The 25,727-nt window shown below is 36.9% G+C and overlaps 1 protein-coding gene across 2 annotated transcripts in view; it reads left to right on the top strand.

Annotated features, from left to right (window-relative positions):
• Positions 1-889: 889 nt before the first annotated feature.
• Positions 890-25,727, top strand: part of ANLN (anillin actin binding protein) — a 46,229-nt gene continuing 21,391 nt past the window's right edge. The window contains exons 1-17 of one of the 2 annotated variants that reach the window (XM_030795712.1): positions 890-1,269; positions 2,432-2,657; positions 5,219-5,409; positions 5,764-5,874; positions 10,457-10,583; positions 11,803-11,913; positions 13,840-14,078; positions 14,781-14,926; positions 15,209-15,356; positions 16,497-16,632; positions 17,268-17,450; positions 18,456-18,582; positions 19,186-19,234; positions 19,327-19,383; positions 20,592-20,630; positions 20,905-20,926; positions 21,807-21,919. In XM_030795712.1, coding sequence (XP_030651572.1) covers positions 916-1,269; positions 2,432-2,657; positions 5,219-5,409; positions 5,764-5,874; positions 10,457-10,583; positions 11,803-11,913; positions 13,840-14,078; positions 14,781-14,926; positions 15,209-15,356; positions 16,497-16,632; positions 17,268-17,450; positions 18,456-18,582; positions 19,186-19,234; positions 19,327-19,383; positions 20,592-20,630; positions 20,905-20,926; positions 21,807-21,919 — 2,379 coding nt within the window. In that variant the 5' untranslated portion in view covers positions 890-915. The remainder of the gene's footprint in view (positions 1,270-2,431; positions 2,658-5,218; positions 5,410-5,763; positions 5,875-10,456; positions 10,584-11,802; positions 11,914-13,839; positions 14,079-14,780; positions 14,927-15,208; positions 15,357-16,496; positions 16,633-17,267; positions 17,451-18,455; positions 18,583-19,185; positions 19,235-19,326; positions 19,384-20,591; positions 20,631-20,904; positions 20,927-21,806; positions 21,920-25,727) is intronic. The other variant, XM_030795713.1, reaches the window with a different exon arrangement.

Raw genomic sequence — 25,727 nt, 5'->3', positions numbered from 1 at the left:
TAGGGAAGGCCTAGAATCTTTGTCAGTTAAATATCACTATTTGGGATTTCTTTCCAAATGAAGTAACTATGCAGAAAAACATTTGGTTGTTTTCGATTTGATCTAACCCTGTGGTATCCAATACAGAAGACACTAGCCATATGTGGATGTTTAAGTTAATTAAAATGAAATAAAATGTAGTTTATCAGCTGCTCTAGCCACATTTCAAGTGTTCATTAGTCACAAGTGGCTAATGGTTACTGTATTGAACAATCAAACATTCTGTTGTACAGCAATGGTCTAATCCATTTTTAAAACAAAAAGTTTCTGTGAGATACATAATCTTAAATTGTGCAATGTTACATATAACACCATGAATTCATTGTAAAAATACAACCTATCTTATTCATGATCCATCGAAAAATGGAAAAAATAGGTCTAATCGTTTTTTTTCAATTTCAGATTTAGTATCATTTGATTTAAAAAGATATTGTCAAATTTAAATAACTTGGAAGTTTCATGCATGCTAGAACTTTTCACTGGTTCTTAAACCTATTAATCTCATTTAAAAATTCTGCATAGAGTGATTCTTGTATTATACGTAAGTATTACTCTTTTTTTTTTATTATACTTTAGGTTTTAGGGTACATGTGCACAATGTGCAGGTTTGTTACATATGTATCCACGTGCCATGTTGTTTTGCTGCACCCATTAACTCGTGGTATATCTCCTAATGCTGTGCCTCCCTCCTCCCCCGACCCTACAACAGTCCCCGGAGTGTGATGTTCCCCTTCCTGTGTCCATGAGTTCTCATTGTTCAATTCCCACCTATGAGTGAGAACATGCGGTGTATGTAAGTATTACTCTTAAACATGGTTTTTAACTTTTCTGAAAACATTTTCAGATGATATTCCTGAAAGCTCACTCTTCTCACCAATGCCTTCAGAGGAAAAGGCTGCTTCCCCTCCCAAACCACCGCTTTCAAATGCCTCGGCAACTCCAGTTGGGAGAAGGGGCCGTCTGGCCAACCTTGCTGCAACTATTTGCTCCTGGGAAGATGATGTAAATCACTCATTTGCAAAACAAAACAGTGTACAAGAACAGCCTGGTACCGCTTGTTTATCCAAATTTTCCTCTGCAAGTGGAGCATCTGCTAGGATCAATAGCAGCAGTGTTAAGCAGGAAGCTACATTCTGTTCCCAAAGGGATTGCGATGCCTCTTTGAATAAAGCCCCATCCTCAAGTGCTGATGATGCATCTTTGGTTAATGCCTCAATTTCCAGCTCTGTGGTAAGTCAATATCATTTTGGTCTTTGGAAGCCTTTTCTTTTATTGTTAGGAGTGGTATAATACATCTGTGTGTATATGCAGCTGGATGGGTGGATAGGTGTTTTACAATAGATGCATAGTGAGTTTATATGTATTTGTAAGATATCAGTTTCTTAGAAAGTGAAAATTGTTAAGTTGGGTACCCATCCTAAGATCAATTAGCAGTTGACAGCTGAAGTTATACTAATTTGATGCAAATCCAGAGTCTATAATGGAATGATAGAGCCTCTTCTTAGTCATTAAGGAGAGCAGTGAAAATGAAGTCCTCTGTTATAATGCTTTAAATATATATATGATAAATTTATATAAATTTATCAAATATTTCTGAAAAGATATATAACAAAATAGTAGCTATAGTTGCCTCCAGGAAGGCAAATTGCCAAACAGGGTATGATACTTTCACTGTATATCCTTTTGAAATGTTTGAAACTTTTACTTTGTGCATGTATTACCTCAACAGCTTTCAAAAAACAATCTTAAATAAAAAGGAAAAATAATTTTGTGTTTCTGACCATTGTCTTTTAGTGTAGAGCTAGGCTTTAGAATTAGACCTGCATTGAATCCCAGCTCTACCACATAGTTAGAAGTGTGGACAAGGTGCTTTGGACAAGGTGCTTAATATTGCAAGGCTTTATTTTTCTATATGTAAAATAGGAAAAAAAGATTATTTGGAGGGCTAAATAAGAGTCATAAATCGCTTAGCATAGTACCTGGCTGTGTATAAGTACTTAATTTATTAACCATCAAGTACATGATACTATTTTGTTAAATTTTTAGACTTAATTAAAATGTAATTTGGTCTAATATAGTTAATTTGATAAAGGTACTAGTGCAATAATATGAATAAAACTTTTTTTTAAATAGAGAGTGATCATACTGCTAATACTTAATTACCCATGAGTATATTATGCAGACTAACCCACATATTATGCTTTAAATCATAGCATTTTTTAAGTTGTTTTTTTCCCAAATCTTTCAAATTTGTTTGATCTATTAGAGAGCAAAATCATTTTCATAAATCTTACATAAAGGCTATCAAGTAAATAGGACTTGAATTGTTTTGTTATAGGACTATTTTTAGATATTGTGAATGTTGTTTACCCTAAGTGTTTTCATGTTTCAGAAAGCTACTTCTTCTCCAGTGAAATCTACTACATCTATCACTGATGCTAAAAGTTGTGAGAGACAAAATCCTGAGCTACTTCCAAAAACTCCTATTAGTCCTCTGAAAACGGGGGTATCGAAACCAATTGTGAAGTCAACTTTATCCCAGACAGTTCCATCCAAGGGAGAATTAAATAGAGAAATTTGTCTGCAATCTCAATCTAAAGACAAATCTACAACACCAGGTTACGTATTTATAAAAAATTTAGTTATTGCTGACTATATTCAGGATATCTATTCTCAGCATTTTAAATATCCAATTGTGAATGGTACAGCAATGGTTTGCCAGGGCCAATGCCTGAATGTTCCAAATGAGACCTCAGCTTTAGTTGATTAAATGAATATTTATTAACATAGACTAGCCTATTTACTGGTCAAAAGACTTAATATGTTACATTTTAACAGTTTAAACATGCTTTTTCCAGGATGATCATGTTAGATATTTTTTTCTATATTTTTTGATTCAGACAAAGCATGTTTAACTGGAAATCACATTTTAGGGGCATAATGGAGAAACACTCTTGTAGCCAAGTGTGCAGAGCAGTGCTTCTCAATCTTGAGTATGAAGGCACCTCTAATAGCAGAGAGAAGTGAATGTGCATACAAATGACCCCACTTCTAATTTTACTTATTTGCTAAATTGATAAATGATAGAAATTTTTGAAAAAATTGCTGTTTATTGATAAATAATAGATGTATATATTTTGGGAGTACATTTGGTAACTTAATACATTCATATAATTCGTAAAGATCAAATCAGTGTAACGAGGATATCCATCACCTTAAATACTTGTCTTTATGCTAGAAACATTTGAATTCTTCTCTTGTAGCTATTTTGAAGTATACAATAGATTATTGTAAACTATAGTCACCCTACTGATCTATCAAACACTGGGTCTTTTTTCTTCTGCCAAACTGTATATTTGTACTCATTAATCAACCTCTCTTCATCCCCCAATTATATTTATCTGTGTGTATATTGTGTGTGAGCATTTACATATAAAACAAAATTTCTTACCATAGTAAACTGATACTCCAGGAAATGCCATATTTATCGTGTGGTGATTTATACCTTCTGGCACACTTCCATTTACTGTTAATTGAGAAACACAGGACTAAAATATATGGTAATCGAGTTTATTCTGAACTGTGTTCATTTCCATTGGAAAGACTTTTAATTCTAAGGTTTAACTTTTTGAAAATACAACCTCTGCAGAAACTATAGTTCATCGTAAAGGGGCAGTAAACAGAAATGAGAGTGGGGAAGCGGTTATGGGGTAGGTAGAAATCGGCAATTTCCAGTTGAGCCAGAATGAGAATTGGAAACAATAGCAAGATCCCCAGATGGAATAGGACTAGTTAGTCCCAATTTTCTAAAGACTTAAGGCTTAGATAAGAAGCATTCTTTTTAATTGTTCTTGGCTACTGGATATACCCAGAATCACATTTCCAGAGTTTCAGAGATATTTATTTTAGATACTTCATTGTATTCTTAATGGACTCTAGTTTGGAATATGGCCTGAAGTAGTAATAAGTGACAGGTGAAGTCCTCAAATTATGGCCATGGCTCAAATTCTGCCCTTTGCTTGTTTTTGCAAATAAAGTTTTATTGGAGCACAGCCACACCCATTTACTTACATATTGTCTGTGGTTGCTTTCATTCTGTAATGCAGAGCAGAATAGTTGTGACAGAGGCCATATGGCCCACAAAGCTCAAAATATTTAGTGCCTGGCCCCTTACAGGAAAATATATGCTAATCTTTGATATAGATAAGCCTATTTTTACATAATACAACCTTAGAATCCTCTTAATGGGAGTGATATAGGCCCCATTTGCCCTACTTTAAATTTACTTCATACTATTTCAATGAGTGCTGTGGGGTTTTTTGTTTTGTTTTGTTTTGCTGTTTTTGTTTTTGAGACAGGGTCTCACTTTGTCACCCAGGATGGACTGCAGTGAGTGGCATGATCTCAGCTCACTGCAGCCTCAACCTCCCAGATTCAAGCGATCCTCCTGCCTCAGCCCACCAAGTAGCTGGGACTATAGGCATGCCACTACAAGTGGCTAATTTTAGTATTTTTTATAGAGATGGGGTTCCTCCATGTTGCCCGGGCTGGTCTCGAACTCCTGAGCTCAAGAGATCCACCCACCTCGGCCACCCAGAGTACTAGGGTTACAGGTGTGAGCCACTGCGCCCAGCTGAATACTATTTTAAGACACTGTAAAGTCAAGGTGTCCTTTTGATAAAACGAATAATCCCTAATTTTTTTTTCTGAAGGAGGAAAAGGAAAAATTCCTTTATTTTCACGTTAGGCTTCCTAAAAGCAGGATAAAATAAACTGACTATAGAAATGTAAGTTGTTGGAAGTTACCATGGCCAGCACACTTGGTGATGAAGGTAGATTTATTAATATACATACAGTCAATTTCTAATTATTTAAATTCTGGTTGTTCAGTTTGAGAGTTTTCTAAGCCCTACTGCCCTCTCCTCATTCTACCTTTTCAAAAAAAATTTTTTTTTAAATAACTAAATTCTATGAGTAGGTTTTAGGGCATGTACTTAAATAGAATAGTAAAGTAAACTTTTTAAAATTTTGAAGTATTTTTATAGTTTACTTTGTGAATGAATATTCCTGATAGAATCAAAGCATTCTGAAGCTGTAATGTAGTTTAGAACTTTTTCCATAGAAATTATAATAATTTTTTATTTTGAATAGCCTCCAAAAATGTGTGTGTTTTCTGTAGGAGGAGCAGGAATTAAGCCTTTCCTGGAACGCTTTGGAGAGCGTTGTCAAGAACATAGCAAAGAAAGTCCAGCTCGTAGCACACCTCACAGAACCCCCATTATTACTCCAAATACAAAGGCCATCCAAGAAAGATTATTCAAGCAAGACACATCTTCATCTACTACCCATTTAGCACAACAGCTCAAGCAGGTATGGTGTACTGCATTTAACATTATTCATCACATGGTCTCTGCATAGAACCTAGAAATCAAAATGGGTTCTGATGCCAGTCTTTTTGACTGAGATAAGTAGCATCTTGATTTTCTGTATCACTAATTTCAGACAAGACTGGGCACATTCAGGGTGGTATGGCCGTAGACAGTATCACTCATCTCAAATTAGAAATATTGTCCTGAATTCCATGTGTATTATGAACTTTTTAAACTGCAAACTGTTTAAACTTTTTAAACAGTTTAAAACTGAAAACAAGGAAAATTTTAGTAGTGTTTGGATGTTAAACATGCTACCGGCTCCTGTGTAAAATACAGCTTTTGATGGGTTTAGGAACGTCAAAAAGAACTAGCATGTCTTCGTGGCCGATTTGACAAGGGCAGCAATATATGGAGTGCAGAAAAAGGCGGAAACTCAAAAAGCAAACAACTAGAAACCAAACAGGTAATGTAAACAAGAAATATAAAAGCAAACTTGGTCCCCAAATAGTTGGGATCTAATTTGTAGTTCTGTATTGGCAAATAATTCTTTACACATTTTTCTTTTCCAATTAACTGTCACTTTTCGTTTATAAATCCCTTAAATGTGTGTACCAACTCTGCTTTTCTTGTGATATTTTTCCATTTCAGTGGAACTCTTCACCATATTCATTGATGACCTTAAAATCAAATTTTACAAAAATTATTTTCATCATTCATTTGATTTCAGAGTCTACTTAATATTCCACTTAGATGCTGGTTCTAAAATATTTCAAGAATCTACTTTTCTCATTGATGACTGTATACCTTTCGCCACACACCATGTCTTTAGACTATCTGGGATCCTTTCAGTCACCACATACCTCCCAGATTGCTCTTTATTCCTATCAAAGTTCATTAATCAGCCTTCAACAAAATCTCTACAATGTAAGCTGTGTTCTGTTTCATTTACATGTCTACAAAGTACTGTGTTAGGATATGTTTTTAAGCTAATAGAATTATATTTACAGTGGGGACTAATAGAAAGTAAAATAACAGTAAATTTAACTAGTATTCTTTGAGAAAGATCTACCTGATTGATTTGTTTTTTATCAGTTCACTTGCTTAACAAATCACATTTCCCAGAGTTCTGATCTCAACCTTTTTTTCTCAGTTGCTCTGGAACATCCCTTCCCTGTCCACATACCTAGATTCTGATAAGCACTGAAATGCTGATGATGCTCAGCTCCGTTGTGCTGATCTCTCTCCTGAGCTCTAGGTGTGGTTGGCTAGCAAAGCCTGCTATGCTTTGCTGTAGTATCTTCCCCTTGTAGTCTCTGTCTTCTCTTGTTGGTTTACTCTATACCTCGTCATCTAAAACAATCTGGAAGTTCTTCCTTGACTTCTTCCTCTTGTTACTGTGTCTTCCCATCTGCTTGCCCCTAGCACACATACGCATAAACACACACGTGCAGTGATAAGTTTTCTAAATCTGTCACCCACCTGCCTCGTCTTCCATATTTTCCTCTGCTATTACCGAAGTTACTGCCGTAGCTCTGTACTGAACATCCTGCTTCTAGTCTCGCTACTCTCCAATCCACCTTACCAGTTGCTGCCGGAGAAATATATATATATATATATATATGTATGTATATATATTTTGACATGGAGTTTCACTCTTATTGCCCAGCCTGGAGTGCAATGGCACGATCTTGGCTCACCGCAACTTCCGCCTTCCGGGTTCAAGCGATTCTCCTGCCTCAGCCTCCTGAGTAGCTGGGATTATAGGCATGTGCCACCACGCCTGGCTAATTTTGTATTTTTAGTAGAGATGGAGTTTCTCCATGTTGGTCAGGCTGGTCTCGAACTCCTGACCTCAGGTGATCCGCCTGCCTCAGCCTCTTAAAGTGCTGGGATTACAGATGTGAGCCACCGCACCCGGCCGAGAAATATTTTTAAAAGACGCATATTCATGTATTCACTTGCTTAAAATCTTGCAGTGCTCCCCATAGTCATCATCAGAAAAAATGCATAAACTGCTTGGCTTGACATATAGAATGATTCCTCACCTGGCTCCTCCCCACTGCTCCTCCACAGGTATGCTTCAGTCCTGCCATGCAGGCTATTTGCAGTTTCTCAAATATACCCATGTTTTTATATCTCTCTGCTTTTGCCTTCTGTTCTCTGCCAGGAATATTTCCCTGGTGAGCTCCTAATTCATTAAGAATAGGTCAAACTTTAATCCCCTCTAGGAATTCTTCCTTTTCTCAAAGGGTCCCACTTTTTTTTCACCCATGACATCCTGTATATACCTCAACTAGAATATTTATCTTCCTGTGAATGTTTTAAGTTTGCATTCCACCACTGCCTATGGGAGTCTTCTCCACCTCTGTGTTCTTAGTGCCTGGCTCAGACTAGGGGCTCAACAAACTTGTATTTGAAGGAAGGAAGAAATGCGCTTGCTGATCCTTCCCATCAGCATATAACAAGCTGTTATCTGCCATCTGAAAAAAAAAAAAAACAACTCTCGCGACTGTTCCCCTCCTTTTCTTTGCCTCCTTGTCATGCAGACTCTTCTACAAGTTATTCCTACTTGCTGCTTTCAGGTTCCCCCTTCTCTTTAGAACTCTCTCTGCTTAAGCTTTGCCACCACTCCTTCCACAGACTCAGTATCCTTATCACATTTGTCAGTGATCTTCGCCTACTAATCAATTTTCAGTTGATTAGTAGCATTTGACATTGTCGATCACTCTTCTGTTGGGAGCGCCTTCTTTACTTGGTTGCCAGTGTATCATATTCCCACGGCTTTCCGCCGGTGTCTCTAGAAAGTATAGAGCAGGGTTCTTAAACTATTTTGTACTAAATAATTCCCCATAAACCGTGAAATTCCTCCCAGAAAGTTGCACATATGCATGTAAACAAAATTCTGAACACAATAACAGTGCAGAGCACTCATCTGTGGTCTCCACAGACTAAGCAGCCAAAGAGCTAGGAGGAAAATGCAGTTGAAGGAAGTGTCTTTAAAGTCAAGGGGCTCGGCGTGGTGGCTCCCGCCTGTAATCCCAGCCCTTTAGGAGGCTGAGGCAGGTGGATCACTTGAAGTCAGGAGTTTGAGACCAGCCTGGCCACCATGGTGAAACCCCATCTCTACTAAAAATACAAAAAAAATTAGCCAGGCCTGGTGGCGGGTGCCTGTAATCTCAGCTACTCAGGAGGCTGAGGCGGGAGAATCCCTTGAACCTGGGAGTCAGAGGTTGCAGTGAGCCGAGATCGCACCACTGCACTCCAGCCTGGGCAACGGAGTGAGACTCCGTCTCAAAAAAAAAAAAAAAGGAAATAAAGTCAAGGGAAGAAAGAAAACTTTTGAGAAGGAAGGCATGGTTGGTATTGTCACGTTTCAAATGTGGGTTGAGCTAAATCTACTGGGTTTTGAAGTAAGAAGTTTGCTGTAACGTGGCAAGAGCAGTGTTAGTGAAGAGGTGAAGGTGGCATGCAGGTGGTGCTGGGTTGAGGAGGGAATGGGCATGAGGAGCAGAGCCAGTGAGTGCAGGCGTTTCTTAAAAGTTTGGTCCTAATGGAGGTGATAAAGGAGGTAGTGGCTGGAGGAGATGAAGAAAAGTATGGTTTCTATGTGTTTTGTCCTTTCTGATACCTAAGTCAATTTGTGTGATGGGATAAGGGGTGATAATTGATGGCATGAGGTGAGAATGGATTAACTCAGCACAGTGAAGGGAACAGAACTGATGAGGACAATCTCCTGTGTGACAAAAAGGAAGGAGGAAAGTAGCATGTAGGGGTGATGGTAGTCTTAGAGTTAGGATAGCAAAAACTGATGGACTTTCTGCTGAAAGCTCCTGTTTTACTCATCCTTAGGAAAGGGAAGGTGACAGGGAAAATACTGTCTGGATGAAAGAGAGAGCTGACTCAGACACAGGAAGAATAGGGGGTAGTATTGAGGCTTAGATGAGATATGAGACCATAGATTTTATAGTGGAACCATTTGATCGTTTACTTTGTTTTTAAAAAATTTTTATGTATTTTTTAATCCACTCATCTGCATGGTAATTACATTGTTTTTACACATCCAAAGCTGCTTCTAACTTGAGAGACAATAAAGTCTGGAACTAGACCTGGAACAAGAGTACCTGGGTTTGTATACTGGCTCTGCCAGTCACTAACTGTGTGCAAGATACATAACTTTTTTGTGTCTCAGTTCTCTCATCTGTAAAATGGAGATACTAGTACCTAACATAGAGGGTTATTGAGAAGATTAGGTGAGACAATAGATATAAGGTGCTTAGAAAGGTGGCTGGCACATATTGAGCTCTGTATAAGTATTAGCTGCCTTTATTTTGCTGTTATTTGATTATTTCTACTATGACTTCATTCATAAAGTCTTCTTTTATTTCTTTGCTGAAATAATCTGTACAACAATATAAAGTCTTTAAACATACAAAATAGTGAATGTTCTTCTTGAATAACCTTGCTAATGAATAAAAAGACTCAGATGAGGGAATGTTTTCTTTTCTTCTTTCCTTACCTTCTGATCTGTTTTTGTTCTTGTTTTCTCTTGCTCTTGCCCTCTGGGTAACTGATAATTAAATGGAATCCTGATGTGTAGGAGCTGTCACCAGATGTTATAGGTATGGGTTGAGATAAGTGACATAGGGGTGGGTGTTTTTCCCTTTGTGTGGCATTCACTTTTTTTTAATTGTTGTTTTATTTTATTTTATTTTATTTTATTTTACCAAATACCCAGACTTCAAGGAGAGGCTTTCACTTTGACTGGCTTATCTAAAACTGAGCCCTGACATGAATTTTCATTCTTTCTTGCCACCTCATCTCTAAAAAAATTTTTACATACTGAGAACTACCAAGAATGTGAACTAGCACTGAGGGTTTGTTGTGTTCTAAACAAGGCTGGGCCTATTCACATACACTGTCTCTTTGGTTCTAAGGAAACTTATACAGAATAATATTTAATAATAATCTTGTTTCATTTAATAACATAGAAAGATAAAATATATACTTTTGAGAAATAAAATTTACTTTTCATTTGCTTTTTGCAGGAAACTCACTGTCAGAGCACTCCCCTCAAAAAACACCAAGGTGTTTCAAAACCTCAGTCACTTCCAGTAACAGAAAAGGTGACCGAAAACCAGATTCCAGCCAAAAATTCTAGTACAGAACCTACAGGTCAGTGTTTCCAGATTGTTCGTGGTTAGTATGTAGAAACTCAAATGATTTTTGTGTGTCGATTTTTTATTCTATAACTTCGCTGGATTTGTTTTAATGTTTTTTGGGGGAATCTTTAGGGTTTTCTTTCTTTTTTATTTTTCTTTGAGACGGAGTCTCGCCCTGTCGCCCACGCTGGAGTGCAATGGTGCGATCTCTTGGCTCACTGCAACCCCTACCTCCTGGGTTCAAACAATTCTCCTGCCTCAGCCTCCCGAGTAGCTGGGATTACAGGCGCCTGCCACCACGCCCAGCTAATTTTTGTATTTTTAGTAGAGACGGGGTTTCACCATGTTGGCCAGGCTGGTCTCAAACTCCTGACCTCGTGATCTGCTTGCCTTGGCCTCCCAAAGTACTGGGATTACAGGGGTCAGCCACTGCGCCCAACCCAGGGTTTTCTACATATAAGATCCTGTGATCTGTGAATAGAGATACTTTTACTCCTTCTTTTCTAATTCAGGTGACTTTTATTTTCTTGCATAATTGCTCTGGCTAGGACTTTCAATGCTGTGTTGAATAGAAGTTGACAGGCATCTTTCAATGCTGTGTTGAATAGAAAGAACAGGCATCTTTGTCTTGTTCCTCATCTTAGAGGAAAAGCTTTTAATCCTTCACAGTTGAGTGTAATGTTAGCTGAGGGCTTTTCATATATGGCCTTTGTTACGTTGTGTACCTTCCTTCTATTCCTAGTTTTTGAGTAATTTTATTGGCACTTTGTTTTTAAAGTAAAAAACAAATAGCAGAGTAGTGGTATATATGGTATGATCACAAAACAAAACAAAATGATATGTAAATATGCACACCTTGGGGGAAACTGGAAAAACAAACAATAACCTGGTAATATTGCTGTCCCATTTCTCTCTCGGTGAGGGAAAAGTTAACACATTTGTGCCTAGTGTTCCATTACTGGAACGCTAAGCTTATAGGAGTTACTTATATCCTCCTGCTCAAGGTTGTCGCCAAGGTCTGATTTTTCACACAAGAAATTTGCAACCTCCGGCATAAATGGGTTAAGAGAGGACAGGTGTTCAGGGAGGGATATTTCTATACATTTCTGGGTTTGGATATTTTAAAACAAATACATAGTTTTATAATCAGAAAAAAAAAAAAACAAGATTCTATAATTAGAAAATTCTAGGTTCTTATATATATTAATATGGTCTTTCTTAAACATTTTTAGGTTTCACTGAATGCGAAATGACGAAATCTAGCCCTTTGAAAATAACATTGTTTTTAGAAGAGGACAAATCCTTAAAAGTAACATCAGACCCAAAGGTTGAGCAGAAAATTGGTTGGTTTTTATTCTTCATTTATTATTAACTTTGTACATACTATAGGAAATAATATATTGATAGAAGCACATATTCAGATTGAGAGTATCTCTGTTTTTTAAATTAAATCTGAATACACTCTAGCTTCTACCAAGATGTGGTACTGTGAACAGTTACTGCTACCACACAGGCACCTGTGAAAGTGTGGTTAAGACCCTCACTGACATTCACAGGGGTAGGAAAGTTGCTGTCCTCCCACGCTCTGTACTGTTAGAGGAGTGTTTTCCTCTGTTTTCATACCACCACAACAATCATCAACACAGAAGACTTTTGTGACCAGTTCAATTCAATTCAATTCTGACACTAGCTACATGGAGGTAGTGTCAGATCCCACAGGTTGGGGACTCGCCCCACCAGTTGCAAGTCCAGGCCTCTCAAACTTCCTTTTTTTTTTTTTTTTTGAGACAGTCTCGCTCCGTCGCCCAGACTGGTTCAAGCAATTCTTCTGCCTCAGCCTCCTGAGTAGCTGGGACTACAGGCGTGCACCCCCACACCCGGCTAATTTTTGTATTTTTAGTAGAGAGGGGATGTCACCATATTGGCCAGGCTGGTCTCGAACTCCTGACCTTGTGATCCGCCCGCCTCGGCCTCCCAAAGTGCTGGGATTACAGGTGTGAGCCACTGCACCTGGCCCAGGCCTCTCAAACTTCTAACCGACCAGCTTCAAGCTGAGGTTTCTGTGACCCCCTCTTTAGCTTTGATTAATTGGCTCACAGAACTGTGGGAAATACTTATGTTTACTGCTTTATTATAAAGGATATGGGTGAGGTATAGGGAAAGGGGCATGGAGCTTCCATTGCCTTCCCCGGGGCGCCACCCTCCAGGAACCTCCACTTGTTCAGTTATCCAGAAGCTCCCTGAACCCAGTTCTCTTGGGTTTCAGTGGAAGCTTCATAAAGTCAGCATTCCCTCCCCCAGGGTATGAGGCTGGATCCTCTCTGGTGAGGGGTGCGGTGGGTCGGGGGTCGTCTTAAGAACCACAATGAGAAAGATGGGAGAAGATTAGAGTCCTGCCTTGGGGCAGGTGAAAGGAGGGCAGGAGAGTTCTGTCTCCTGTGAGGCCTAACACACCCAACATTATAACGAAAGACGGTAACTAGGGATACAGCAGTTATGAGCTAGGAACTGTGGATGAAAACCAGTATATATCATAATACCACAAGGTGTTAGCAGCCCCTGAAGGTTATTATCGAACCCTGCCCTAAATGACATTAATATTTTCCTATTATTGACTGCTGTGTGAAAGGGTAGCTCTCAACAATAGAAAAAGTAATTTGAGAGAATATTTTTTGAAAGTCTGAAGTCTTTGGCTGTTCTACATTTGAGTTCTTAATGCTCTTACTTAAACCCAAGGTATTGAATCAGTTTTGATAGATCCAATATTCATTTCTTTTTCTTTTTCTTTTTTTTTTTGTCTGAGACAGTTTCGCTCTTGTCCCCCAGGCTAGAGTGCAGTGGCACAATCTGGGCTCACTGCAACCTCTGCCTCCAGGGTTCAAGTGATTCTCCTGCCTCAGTCTCCTGAGTAGCTGGGATTACAGGCACCTATCACCACGCCTGGCTAAATTTTTTTGTATTTTTAGTAGAGACTGGGTTTCGCCATGTTGGCCAGACTTGTCTCAAACTCCTGACCTCAGTTGATCTGCCCGCCTTGGCCTCCTAAAATGCTGAGATTACCAATATTCATTTCTTAGAAAGTGTTACTGAAACTGAAGATTATCTTGGTTTCATTTATTAGTATTATTTTCTTATTTTTCTTTTTAGGAGGTGCCTTTTTTAGTGCATTTTTCCTATTTAGTAAGAATATGAATATTAAATTTTCTTTATTATGCCTTTAATTCTTAAATGTCTGAGTCACAGTATCCACCTATTGAAATATTTTTCAGAAGTGATACGTGAAATTGAGATGAGTGTGGATAATGATGATGATATCAATAGTTCGAAAGTAATTAATGACCTCTTCAGTGATGTCCTAGAGGAAGGTGAACTAGATATGGAGAAGAGCCAAGAGGAGATGGATCAAGCATTAGCAGAAAGCAGCGAAGAACAGGAAGATGCACTGAATATCTCCTCAATGTCTTTACTTGCACCATTGGCACAAACAGTTGGTGTGGTAAGTCCAGAGGTAAGAAAAGGCTAACTAAACAGGCCCAGGACATAAGTAAACTAAGTAGTATTCATATCTTCCCTTTCTTTTGTAAACAGATGGACATTTGGCTCTGTAGCCAAGGGGATTTTGCAGACCTGTTGTCTGTTCTCTTAAAAGAAACCTTAAAACTCTTGAGTGGTTTCCTTTTGACCTTAGATGAAATCCAAACAGTAATATGGTTTAAAAGGCCAGGCATTTTGGCTCAGCTTTTGGCTCTGCCATTTACTGACTGTTTATTGGTCAGGTTATTTAAGCTCTCTATGCCACCATTTCCTCTTCTTTTAAACAAGGTTATTAATAATACCTATATAGTGGAGTTGATGCGAACATTGTTATATCAGTGTTTCGGTAGTTAGCTCCAAACACATATAACTAACATTTATTTACATCTAACTACTGTTATTAGCCTTCACCCTCAATTGAATAACTGCAGCTCTGGGGATTGATTCAACTAGAATTTTTTTTTTAAATGTATAAGTTTCAGCTATCTTTGTAGTTTTATTTATTCTTTTACGTGTTAGGAACTTAGTTTGCTTTGTTTTTATGATGAATCAATCAACTTACTGGATTTCTTAATATTAATGGAGAATTCATTGATTTTCACAGAATAAAATGAATTATCATTTAGGATCAATGTTATCCATAAAATCCACTAATATCTGATGTGTTTTCCCACAGAGTTTAGTGTCCACACCTAGACTGGAATTGAAAGACACCAGCAGAAGTGATGAAAGTCCAAAACCAGGAAAATTCCAAAGAACTCGTGTCCCTCGAGCTGAATCTGGTGATAGCCTTGGTTCTGAAGATCGTGATCTTCTTTACAGGTAAGAACATTTCTGGAAGGCATTCACTCACTAACAGTCATGGTTTAGATTGACATAAGTCGTGTTATAATTTGTAATTATAATGTTATTAATAACTCATCTGTATGAAAGTTTGGAATAACTTTTGTTAGCCTCTCTTTCACCAAATGAGGGTTCCATTCTGTTGTGAAATGTTCTGCTGACATGTTCAATATCAGTGTCAAATTCTGCTGATATGTTCAATAAAGGATAGCGCTCAGTGTGTTGCTGGATTTCTAATAGAGTGTAACTTACCTCCTGAAGCATTGATGCATATAGATCTCAAAGATTCAAAGAAACAGAACGTCCGTCAATAAAGCAGGTGATTGTTCGGAAGGAAGATGTTACTTCAAAACTGGATGAAAAAAATAATGGCTTTCCTTGTCAAGTTAATATCAAACAGAAAATGCAGGTATGTACTTTTGTGGAAAGGGGATTTGGAATGTTTCTTGCACTAGGCTGTGAGCTCTGTGAGGACAAGGGCCCAGCCTTACTCATCTCTGAACCCTGAGTGGCCAGAATAGTGTCTGATGCATAGAAGCTCAGTAAATCACATTTGAATTCAGTTTATTTTTGGAAAGGTACTCTTTTTGAAAAGTTGGAAACTTGTTTGATATTGCTGAAATATTTATTTTTAAACAGGTTTTTCATAAATATCCTTAAAGTATAACTATTAATTGGATAATGATGTAGTGGGAAATTTGTTATGCTCTTCAAGGTTTTTTCATGCTAAGGAAGCATTTTTTTCTTTTCTTTTTTTTTTTTGAGACAGCATTTTGCTCTTTGTTGCCCAAGTTGGATTGTAATGGCGCAATCTTGGCTGACTGCAACCTCTGCCTCCTGGGTTCAAGCAATTCTCCTGCCTCAGCCTCCCAAGTAGCTGGGATTACAGGTGTGCACCACCACACCCGGCTAATTTTTGTATTTTTAGTAGAGATGGGGTTTCACTATGTTGGTCAGGCTAGTCTCAAACTCTTGACCTCAGGTGATCCACCCATCTCAGCCTCCCAAAGTGCTAGGATTACAGGCATAAGCCACCATGCTTACAGGCATGAGCCACCATGCCTGGCTTTTTAAAAAATTTTAATTATAAAAAAAAAAATAGAGATGGAGTCTCACTGTTTTCCAGGCTGATCTCACACTCCTGGGCTCAAGTGATTCTTGTGCCTTGGCCTTCCAAAGTGCTGGGATTACAGGTGTGAGCCACTGTGCCTGGCCCTAAGGAAGCATATTTAAAAAACAGTGTAATTGTAATTTAAATAAAATGAATCAGATACTTTCTAAATTTCTACGTTGTTGGATGTAACCCCAATTTTAACTTTAATAAGTATGAATTGGAAGTTTTTTCATAAGGAATAATATTTATAGCTTAATTATTATGCTAAATGTTTTTGGTGCATAGTCTAGAAACTTGAGCCGTGAAACTAACATTTTGACTTTATCATCTGGAAATTCTAGAAACTATCCAATCAAGTTAGTTATAATTAAAGTTTAAAGTGAAAATGATGATTTAAAATGTGTATATTTTTTCTCCTCTCATTGGTTTTCCTAGGAACTCAATAACGAGATAAATATGCAACAGACAGTGATCTATCAAGCTAGCCAGGCTCTTAACTGCTGTGTTGATGAAGAGCATGGAAAAGGGTCCCTAGAAGAAGCTGAAGCAGAAAGACTTCTTCTAATTGCAAGTAAGTGTGATGCACCTGAAAGAGTTCCAACAAATTTCTAACCCGGGAAAACTCATTTTGATATTTAGAAACCTTTAAGTTTAGAGAAAGGGCTTTTCCTAGTTATCTGTTCCAGTGGATCTATTTTTTTTCCTTGTTTTTATAAGGTTTAAGAACTCTATGTAAAACAAATTGTAGTTTGCATGAAAGGTAAAAGCAACCTAAATGCATTTGAAGAAATGCAGTTGTGCAGATTGAATGAATGAATGGATGAATGAATGAATCTCTATATATACACATGTGCACATACATTCTCTCTCTCTCTCCCTTCCTTCCCTTATTAATAAATAGCTAAAATAACTTCTGTGAATTTTGCTGTGTGTGTATATGTGGTGATGATGGGGCATATTGGGGTGGACAGATGATACCACACATGAAAACTAGCCGAAAGTTGATGTATTAAATTATAAGGACTTGGTAAATAGATGAGCATTCAAGGTTTTCCCCAACCACCTACCATCTGTTTTATAAAGATAGTGTTACTGATTTCATCTTTACTGTTACGTATAGTTTCCATATCAGTACACTTTTTTGAATTTGCTCTCATTAGAAACAGTTACAATTTTAATATTTGGAATGTTGCGTGTTTTACATAGCTGAGAAGAGAACACTTTTGATTGACGAATTGAATAAATTGAAGAGCGAAGGACCTCAGAGGAAGAATAAGGCTAGTCCTGTATCCCAAAGTGAATTTATGCCATCCAAAGGATCAGTTACTTTGTCAGAAATCCGCTTGCCTCTAAAAGCAGATTTTGTCTGCAGTATGGTTCAGAAACCAGGTATGGTGGTGATTTTTCTAGATTGTGTGTTAAATTATGAACCTCACCTAGATTGAATTGTACAGAATAGAAACAAGTAAATCATGCATAACAATGCAAAGTTTGTATCTTTGGCCTTTAGGTCCTTTTGTCAAGATATAATAAAAATAAGAGAAAACTTCAGATATATATAGGGATACCAATCTACACAGTAATGGACATTGCTCTTACTGAAAGTTTGAATATGAAGTTTTATTAAATGTTGGATATGGTTTTTAAAGTTCCTTTTAAAATTTTATTTGTGTGGAACACAAATTTTTTGTGTGTTCTGGAATACCAAAGAAATAAAGGAATACTGAACTGATTTATATACAATTTATTTAAAAAAATTTTTTCTGAGGGGAAGGAGGGCTAGACATAAGGTGAGAAGTAAATTTCAGGCATAGGGAAAGTAAATGGAGATTGTGAAAGGTTTGAGCATTTTTGTAGGAATAAGGTAACTTAGGTTCTAATTCTTGGTGTTATCTGATTTTGATGGGGTGTGGGCAGAAATTTATTGGTAATTTAGTATGCGTCTTGAGGTACGTGGTTATTAATGACAAATGGTGAAGAAATAGTTTATGTTTTTATTATAATTTATCTCTGAGTAACTTTTATAGAAATATAGTATTTTAATCTCAGTTTTGAAATAACAAACCATAATTTACCCTTTTGAGATACATACTATTAGTTAAGAATTAAGGGTCATTAGGTAAAATCAAAATCAGCAGAAATTGAGGAATGTGGAGTGAAATTATTTCAATTTACATAATAGGGAGAAATCTTGATGATGTTTATTTCAGGATTATACTGCCTACTTAAGTCTTACTTAGCTTTTTGTGTCTGGAAAGTTGATTTTAGTAATTTTAAAAATAAATTGTATATAAATCAGTTCAGTATTCCTTTATTTCTTTGGTATTCCAGAATGCTGATTAGCTAAATCTGATTTTGCTTGTGCTTACTATGTAATGTGATTACTTCTTACAGATGCAGCAAATTACTATTACTTAATTATACTAAAAGCAGGAGCTGAAAATATGGTAGCCACACCATTAGCAAGTACTTCAAACTCTCTTAACGGTGATGCTCTGACATTCACTACTACATTTACTCTGTAAGTAAATCAGGCTTTTGATGATTCGAATGCATTTTTCTTTTTGTAGAGTTGATATAGTCTAAAGCATTCAGGTGGCATTTATAATCTTTGAAATGCATTATGCACATTCTTTTTATATTGACAAATAACCCATCTTTCAGTTTGCTGCTTTAACTCATATGTTTCTATCTTTCCTTTTGTTGAGAGCACCTTTTTTCCATGTGACTGTAGGTATTACATATTTTGAAATGATACATATATTAAACCTGGACCATAGATTTTTAACATATGCCTTAAATCTCATAATGTACTTAACATTCAGTCTTAATGAAAATACATTTATATTTAGTGAAACATTTATTTTTAAATAAGAGTCAAAGTGCAGTTTGAAAAATAATTACTACTTTTATTATTGAAGATTGTGAGTTGTAAAATACTGAGGAAAATATTTTGGACTTGCATTACACGGAAAAAAATAGACTTCTTAACAATTTTTATTGACTTTAAAGTCATAGTGGATTCCTTTACTCTCAGAGTCTTGTAAGAGTATTTGTAGCATCATTTTTAATGGTGTGATTGAGGTTTTCTCTCAAGGTTTTACTTAATGCTTTATCTTTCCAGGCAAGATGTATCCAATGACTTTGAAATAAATATTGAAGTTTACAGCTTGGTAAGCTGATAAAGCCTTCTAAAATAATGAAGAGTATATTTTTCTTAACAATATCAGATTATAAATTAATCATGCTTTGGGTTTATGTGTAGGTGCAAAAGAAGGATCCCTCAGGCCTTGATAAGAAGAAAAAAACATCCAAGTCCAAGGTGAGAATTAAAGAAACCTAGTAAAAATATTTGCATCAGAAGTAGTAGATATCATCATACCAGTTTTAATTTATGTACAACTTTTAATGATTATGAAGTTTTTGGATCAGTTTCACGTTCCAGTTTGTAGTTACTATGTTAAATAGGTATGAATACTGAAAATAAACTGAGTGATCATGATTCTCAGTATAAGTTCCTGATACACTCGGGCTAGATAGTTCTGTTTTCTCTACATTTACTTGGCAACTTTTATAACTGCTTAAAACTTTTCTCAAGACTTTTCCCTGAGCTCTCTTCTCTCTATGTTCTCTAAACCAGTAGCACTTTGGGAGGCCGAGGTGGGCGGATCACGAGGTCAAGAGATCGAGACCATCCTGGCTAACATGGTGAAACCCCGTCTCTACTAAAAATACAAAAAGAAGTTAGCCGGGCGTGGTGGTGGGCGCCTGTAGTCCCAGTTACTCGGGAGGCTGAGGCGGGAGAATGGCATGAACCCGGGAGGTGGAGCTTGCAGTGAGCCGAGATGGCGCCACTGCACTCCAGCCTGGGTGACAGAGCGAGACTCCGTCTCAAAAAAAAAAAAAAAAGAATTATGTGGTCACTTTGCAGGCATAAGGTTGCTTTCCAGCCTTCCCAGTCTGTGTTCTTTTCTTAAGTCATCATTTTAAAAACTTTTTTTTTTTTAGCTCTAACAAAAAAGGACTAACAGTATAAGAAAGCCTTTATCAGGGACTCGAGTGTAATGTATTCATATTTAAAATTATTACTCAAGGACTCAAGTGTAATGTATTCATATTTAAGAATCCTTTTTTTTTTTTTTTTTGAGATGGAGTCTCGCTCTGTTGCCCAGGCTGGAGTGCAGTGGCACAATCTCGGCTCACTGCAACCTCCGCCTCCCTCAAGCGATTCTCCTGCCTCAGCCTCCCATAAAGCTGGGACTACAGGTGCGTGCCACCACACCCGGCTAATTTTTTGTATTTTTAGCAGAGAGGGGGTTTCACCATGTTAGCGAGGGTGGTCTCAATCTCTTGACCTCATGATGCGCCCGCCTCAGCCTCCCAAAGTGCTGGGATTACAGGCGTGAGCCACTGCACCTGGCCAAGAATTAATTATTTTCTATGTAGGAATTTCTCAAGGTTGGATAGTTTTACATTCTGAGACATAATGTTTAATAAGAAATATATGTAGTAAGCTATCTTTTCTTTTAGGCTATTACTCCAAAGCGACTCCTCACATCTATAACCACAGTAAGTAGAATTTTTGAGAAATTGAGCTTCCTTGAGAATCTTCATCTTACATGTACAGTTTTACATTGATTAACCATTTCTGAACCTTGAGCACTGTGGAAAATTTTAACATGTACTAATGGGGGGAAATCCCTGTAATTTATGTAGGAAAATTATTTTCTGAAATGTAGTTCTTATTGTGTTAAAAGAGATGAGTGATTCATATTTAAATCTTTGTATCAAATAAGGGAAATAACTTATGTTTCTTCTTCACATCCTTTTTTTTTTTTTTTAGAAAAGCAACATTCATTCTTCAGGTGAGTGTATCTTGAACTATTTGAAACTTTAGAATAAGGTAAGGAATTAAGCACTTGCATATTTACATATATATAGGCCATCTTGATTTATGAATGTTTACCTTGGTCTCCTTTGGAATAATGTTTTCTATGTGAGCTTCTTAGTAACAAGATTACTGGCCAGAGTAGCATGCAGTTTGGTTGCACCTTTGTTAGGTGCCACTACAGAGGCACCAGTCATCATGTTATTCAGCTCTAGCAGCAGGTAGCATTACTCTTTACCTCAACTTCTATTGTTCTATAGATTTGTTTTGTGCTATCCATACTGCAGATTTTACTTCTTTTAGCTTTACTGATCATAACTGGCATTGTATCATGTCAGAAATGCATCTTTCTAGTTCACTGGGAACTGGAATGCCGCTAAGCCAGGAAAGGCCTTCTTTAGAATGACTTTAGGCCTACCTTTTTCCAAAAGGAATTAGGATGGAGCTGGTTTCACTCACTTCCTTTAGGCTATTGGTCTCTTTCTTCTCTGTGGAACAAGAGAGTTACTAAGAGACCTGTGCAGAGATAGTTTCTGCTGCTGATTTTGTCACCCTGCATTATAACTAGCACTGAAGTCTTTTCCATGTTTTTTATCGGGAAGTTGCTTTTTACGCATACATTTTTAGGTCTATATCTTTAAAAACACATCCATCCCAATTATTAAGGAGTGCTTGTACCTCTTTCATTAGGAAATAAGTGATTTTTTCCCCCCACTTTTAAAGATGAAGGAAAATGAGGCAGGTTTTTTTTTCTCTGTGGCAGCTTAATTTTCTTCTACTGGAGTGGGGTGAGGAATTGTTACTTATACTTAACAAAAGTCATTCTGAACTAAACTTAATTTCCTTGTTCTTCACAGTCATGGCCAGTCCAGGAGGTCTCAATGCTGTGCGAACCAGCAACTTTGCCCTTGTCGGATCTTACACATTATCATTGTCTTCAGTAGGAAATACTAAGTTTGTTCTGGACAAGGTAATCCAACTTTATTTGTAAGGGTGTGGTGTTTTGTTTTTTTTAATCTTAGAAAAATTAGCTCAATGGAAATGCCACAGTGCTTTTAGGTATTTGAAATCTTCGACTGAAAACACATGTTCTTAGAATTGCACATTTTTGCTAGGTATGAGTGTACCTAAATGATTTTTTTTTTTGTATTGGAAGTATGTCTCCCTTTTAATAGTTAGAACTTCAGTAAGTGCTTGTTTATTCTAAGTATCACTTCTGACTAAAGAGGTATTACTTCCTGCATTTAGATGTTAAGTTTATAATTTTAAAACATAATATCTTGCCTATTTCCATTTCTGTGGTTTTTTTTTTGTTGTTGTTGTTTTTTGAGACAGGGTCTCATTCTGTCACCCAGGTGGGAGTGCAGTGTCCTGATGATGGCTCACTGAAGCCTCAGCCTCGCGGGCTCCCACCTTAGCCCTCCAAGTAGCTGGGACTACAGGTGCGTGATGCCACGCCCAGCTAATTTTTTCTATTTTTTTATAGAGATGGGGTTTCATCATGTTGGCTAGGCTGGTCTCGAACTCCTGGGCTCTGGCCATCTGTCCACCTTGGCCTCCCAAAGTGCTGGGATTATAGGTGTGAGCCACCTTGCCCAGCCAGCCTATTTGAACCTATATTTTGAAATGAATGATATTTTATGAATTTAGTTTTGACAAGATAGTGAAAGGTAGATTAACCTCTTAGAAAAAGTACTTACGAATCTAAGGGACTTCCTTCTCATACTTCCCTTTCATATCAGAAGCTTCAAAAATCAGATCTGTGTTAACATCACTATTGAGTTCTTTTTCACCAAGACTATTTTAAGGAGTGAGACAACTAGAGGCAAATTTTATTTCTTGGGTTGACTTCTATATAATACAGTGATAATTTATATTATCGTGTGAGATTTCTGTAGTGAGAATATAGAGATGAAGTATAAAAATTAGAAGCCCTGGTTTCTGGTATTTACCCTTAGTGATTTACTCTTTAACATTGAGCAAAGTCACCTCATCTCTCTAGGGTCTTGTTTTCCAGTACAGAAATATTAGGTTAGCCTGAAACAATCTAAAATTCTATGAAATGCTTTCATTTAGTTGATGGACAAAAAGCAGACTGTATTTGAAGTTTTGATGACTATTAATGCATAAATGTATTTTAACAAGTTAATTTAAAAAATTTTTGTAACTTTTTATTTAGTAGTTCAGCTACTTTAACCAGTTGAGTGATCCTGGGTCTTTTTTTCTCTGTCTTTTATTTTGTCTGTTTTAGATAAATTGTGATGTAAGAGAGCGGGAGCTACTGGGCTATTTGTTCCAGGAAAAGGTTGCTATTATTTTCTTTGCTTGAAACTAATGAGCTTAAAAGTCAATCCTTAATTTTTGATATACATGTATTTGTTTTACTATCTTTTTGTTTACTTTGAATAATTAAGGTCATTATGTACATTATTCTATCATGAGACTCTTATAGATGGGCATCTTTTTCTCCACTCTCATAATACTTTAAAGCCTTCTTTGAAAGTTTTCTATTTTTTCAATGCATGTTTGGGTCTTTTTCCATATTCTTTCTTCTCTCTTATAGTTCATTAAAATCCTATATTCACTTCAATAATGATTTTTCTAGGTACAATTAGAATACCAAATTAGTAACTATATTTAAAACTAAAAATTAATCAATGTTTTTGACCTCCTATATACTGGAAAAGCTATTGGTGATGTTTTAAATAAAAGCAGAATTTTTTTTTTTTTTTTTGGAGACAGAGCTTTGCTGTGTCACCCAGGCTGGGGTGCAGTGGCGTGATCTCGGCTCACTGCAACCTCTGCCTCCTGGGTTCAAGCGATTCTCCTGCCTCAACCTCCCAAGTAGCTGGGATTACAGGTGCCCGCCACCACACCTGGCTAATTTTTGTATTTTTAGTAGAGGCAGGGTTTCACCATATTGTCCAGCCTGGTCTCGAACTCCTGACCTCAAGTGATCAGCCCGCCTTGGCCTCCCAAAGTGCTGGGATTACAGGCATGAACACTGTGCCTGGCCAAAAGTAGAAAATTTTTATGGTCTTAATTGGCTAATAGGTATATTGCTATATAGATGACCCTTTGCTTGTTAATTTTGAAATTATAATACATTTAACACTAAAATTATACTGAATATATTTTGGAAGACTTTTTAAAGTTTTTTTTGTTTTGAGACAGAGTCTCACTCTCACCCAAGCAGGAGTGCAGTGGCACGATCTCGGCTCACTACAGCCTCCATCTCCCAGGTTCAAGCAATTCTCGTGCCTCAGCCTCCTGAGTAGCTGGGATTACAGGTGTGCACCACCATGCCCAGATAATTTTTGTATTTTTAGTAGAGACTGGGTTTCACCATGTTACCCAGGCTAGTCTCGAACTCCCAACCTCAGGTGATCTGCCCACCTTGGTCTTGTAAAGTGCTGGGGTTACAGGAGTGAGCCACTGTGCCCAGCTAAAGATTTTTAATATTCTTGTAAAGGTCAGTTACAAACATTCTCTGGGTTAAAGAGATGCTAGTTAACAAAATGCTGGATGGTATTTTTAAATTTATTTTAAATTCTTAAAATAGGATTTGCAAATTAGATAACCATAAGAATTGGGATTTTATGAACTGTATTTTTACTCAGTATTGTCACATAGCCAGTTTCTACATATGTAAGAGATTTCATTAATCTCTAAAATGAAAGAGATTTCAATGACATATCTTAAATATAGACTGTTCTTTTAAAAACTTTTTTGGCTGCCATTTTAAATCAAAATGTCACATTTACAAATTAAAATTAAATTATATTCCCATTCACTTAACTCCTTTGAATTTATAACTTAAATAGCCAACCACATGATTGAGTGCAAAATCAAACCACTCAATTTAATTTGTTGTGTCTTTTACTCTTATGACTCCTTCTCAGTCAGATACAGTACAATTTAGAAGTAAAATCTGGAACTATTTTTGTGCTTTTCTGAGTGAGGAGGGGAAGCAAATATTTGTTCCAATTGCCTGGATTTGATGTAGGAGAATATTTAAAATAGTTAAGTTTAAATGGTTTTGAAGTTGGTGGGAAAAATTTAAGACCTTCTATACTCATGTAATAATCCTGTTTAATTGTCACTGAAAGAGTATACATGTCTTTCCTGTCTTATCAGATACTGTCAGTACAAGGCAGTCTTGGTTTATTTTACTGGTGCCTTGACCAGTAATACAACAATCACAGGGGTTATCTGTGAGGTCCTTTCAGAATGGAATTTCTGTTGAGGTTAATCCAGTTGGTTTGCTGTACGGATTTAGGACACCACTGTCAGTGGATTTCCATCTTATTTGAGGCTATTCAAATCTGATTTAAAGCATGGCATCCTGGAATTTAAATTACAAATCTTAGTGAGTCAGACTTTCAAACCCTTTCTTTGAATAGGGAATCCAAAACAGTCATAGTTTTATTATACTATTGTAGATAAAGGGAGAAGGATGTCCCAAAGTTCCTCTTCTGACTTAAAGGAACCTCATAGGTATTTATACCTTTTATGAAATAGAAATGTCAATTTAAATATTATTAGAGCAAACAATTTTGAAGTAAAACAACCAATTAGGATTATAGAGTTTTGGGATTGAAGAAAATGGTTAGGCATTCTGGTCTGCCATAAACTATCCAGTTTATGCCTGTGGGCCTTGTGTAATTATTAATGGTGCCCCTTTCACCCTCAAAAATATTCCAGCATATAACACATTACACAGTCTCCCTGGTTGTAGATTATGTTTTACAGATCTTAACATAATCTTTGAAGTATAG

Source organism: Nomascus leucogenys, chromosome 17, assembly GCF_006542625.1.
Source record: "Nomascus leucogenys isolate Asia chromosome 17, Asia_NLE_v1, whole genome shotgun sequence".
Lineage (NCBI taxonomy): Eukaryota > Metazoa > Chordata > Mammalia > Primates > Hylobatidae > Nomascus > Nomascus leucogenys.
Note: the sequence above shows the minus strand (reverse complement) of the source record. Positions and strands in the feature narration are given on the sequence as shown.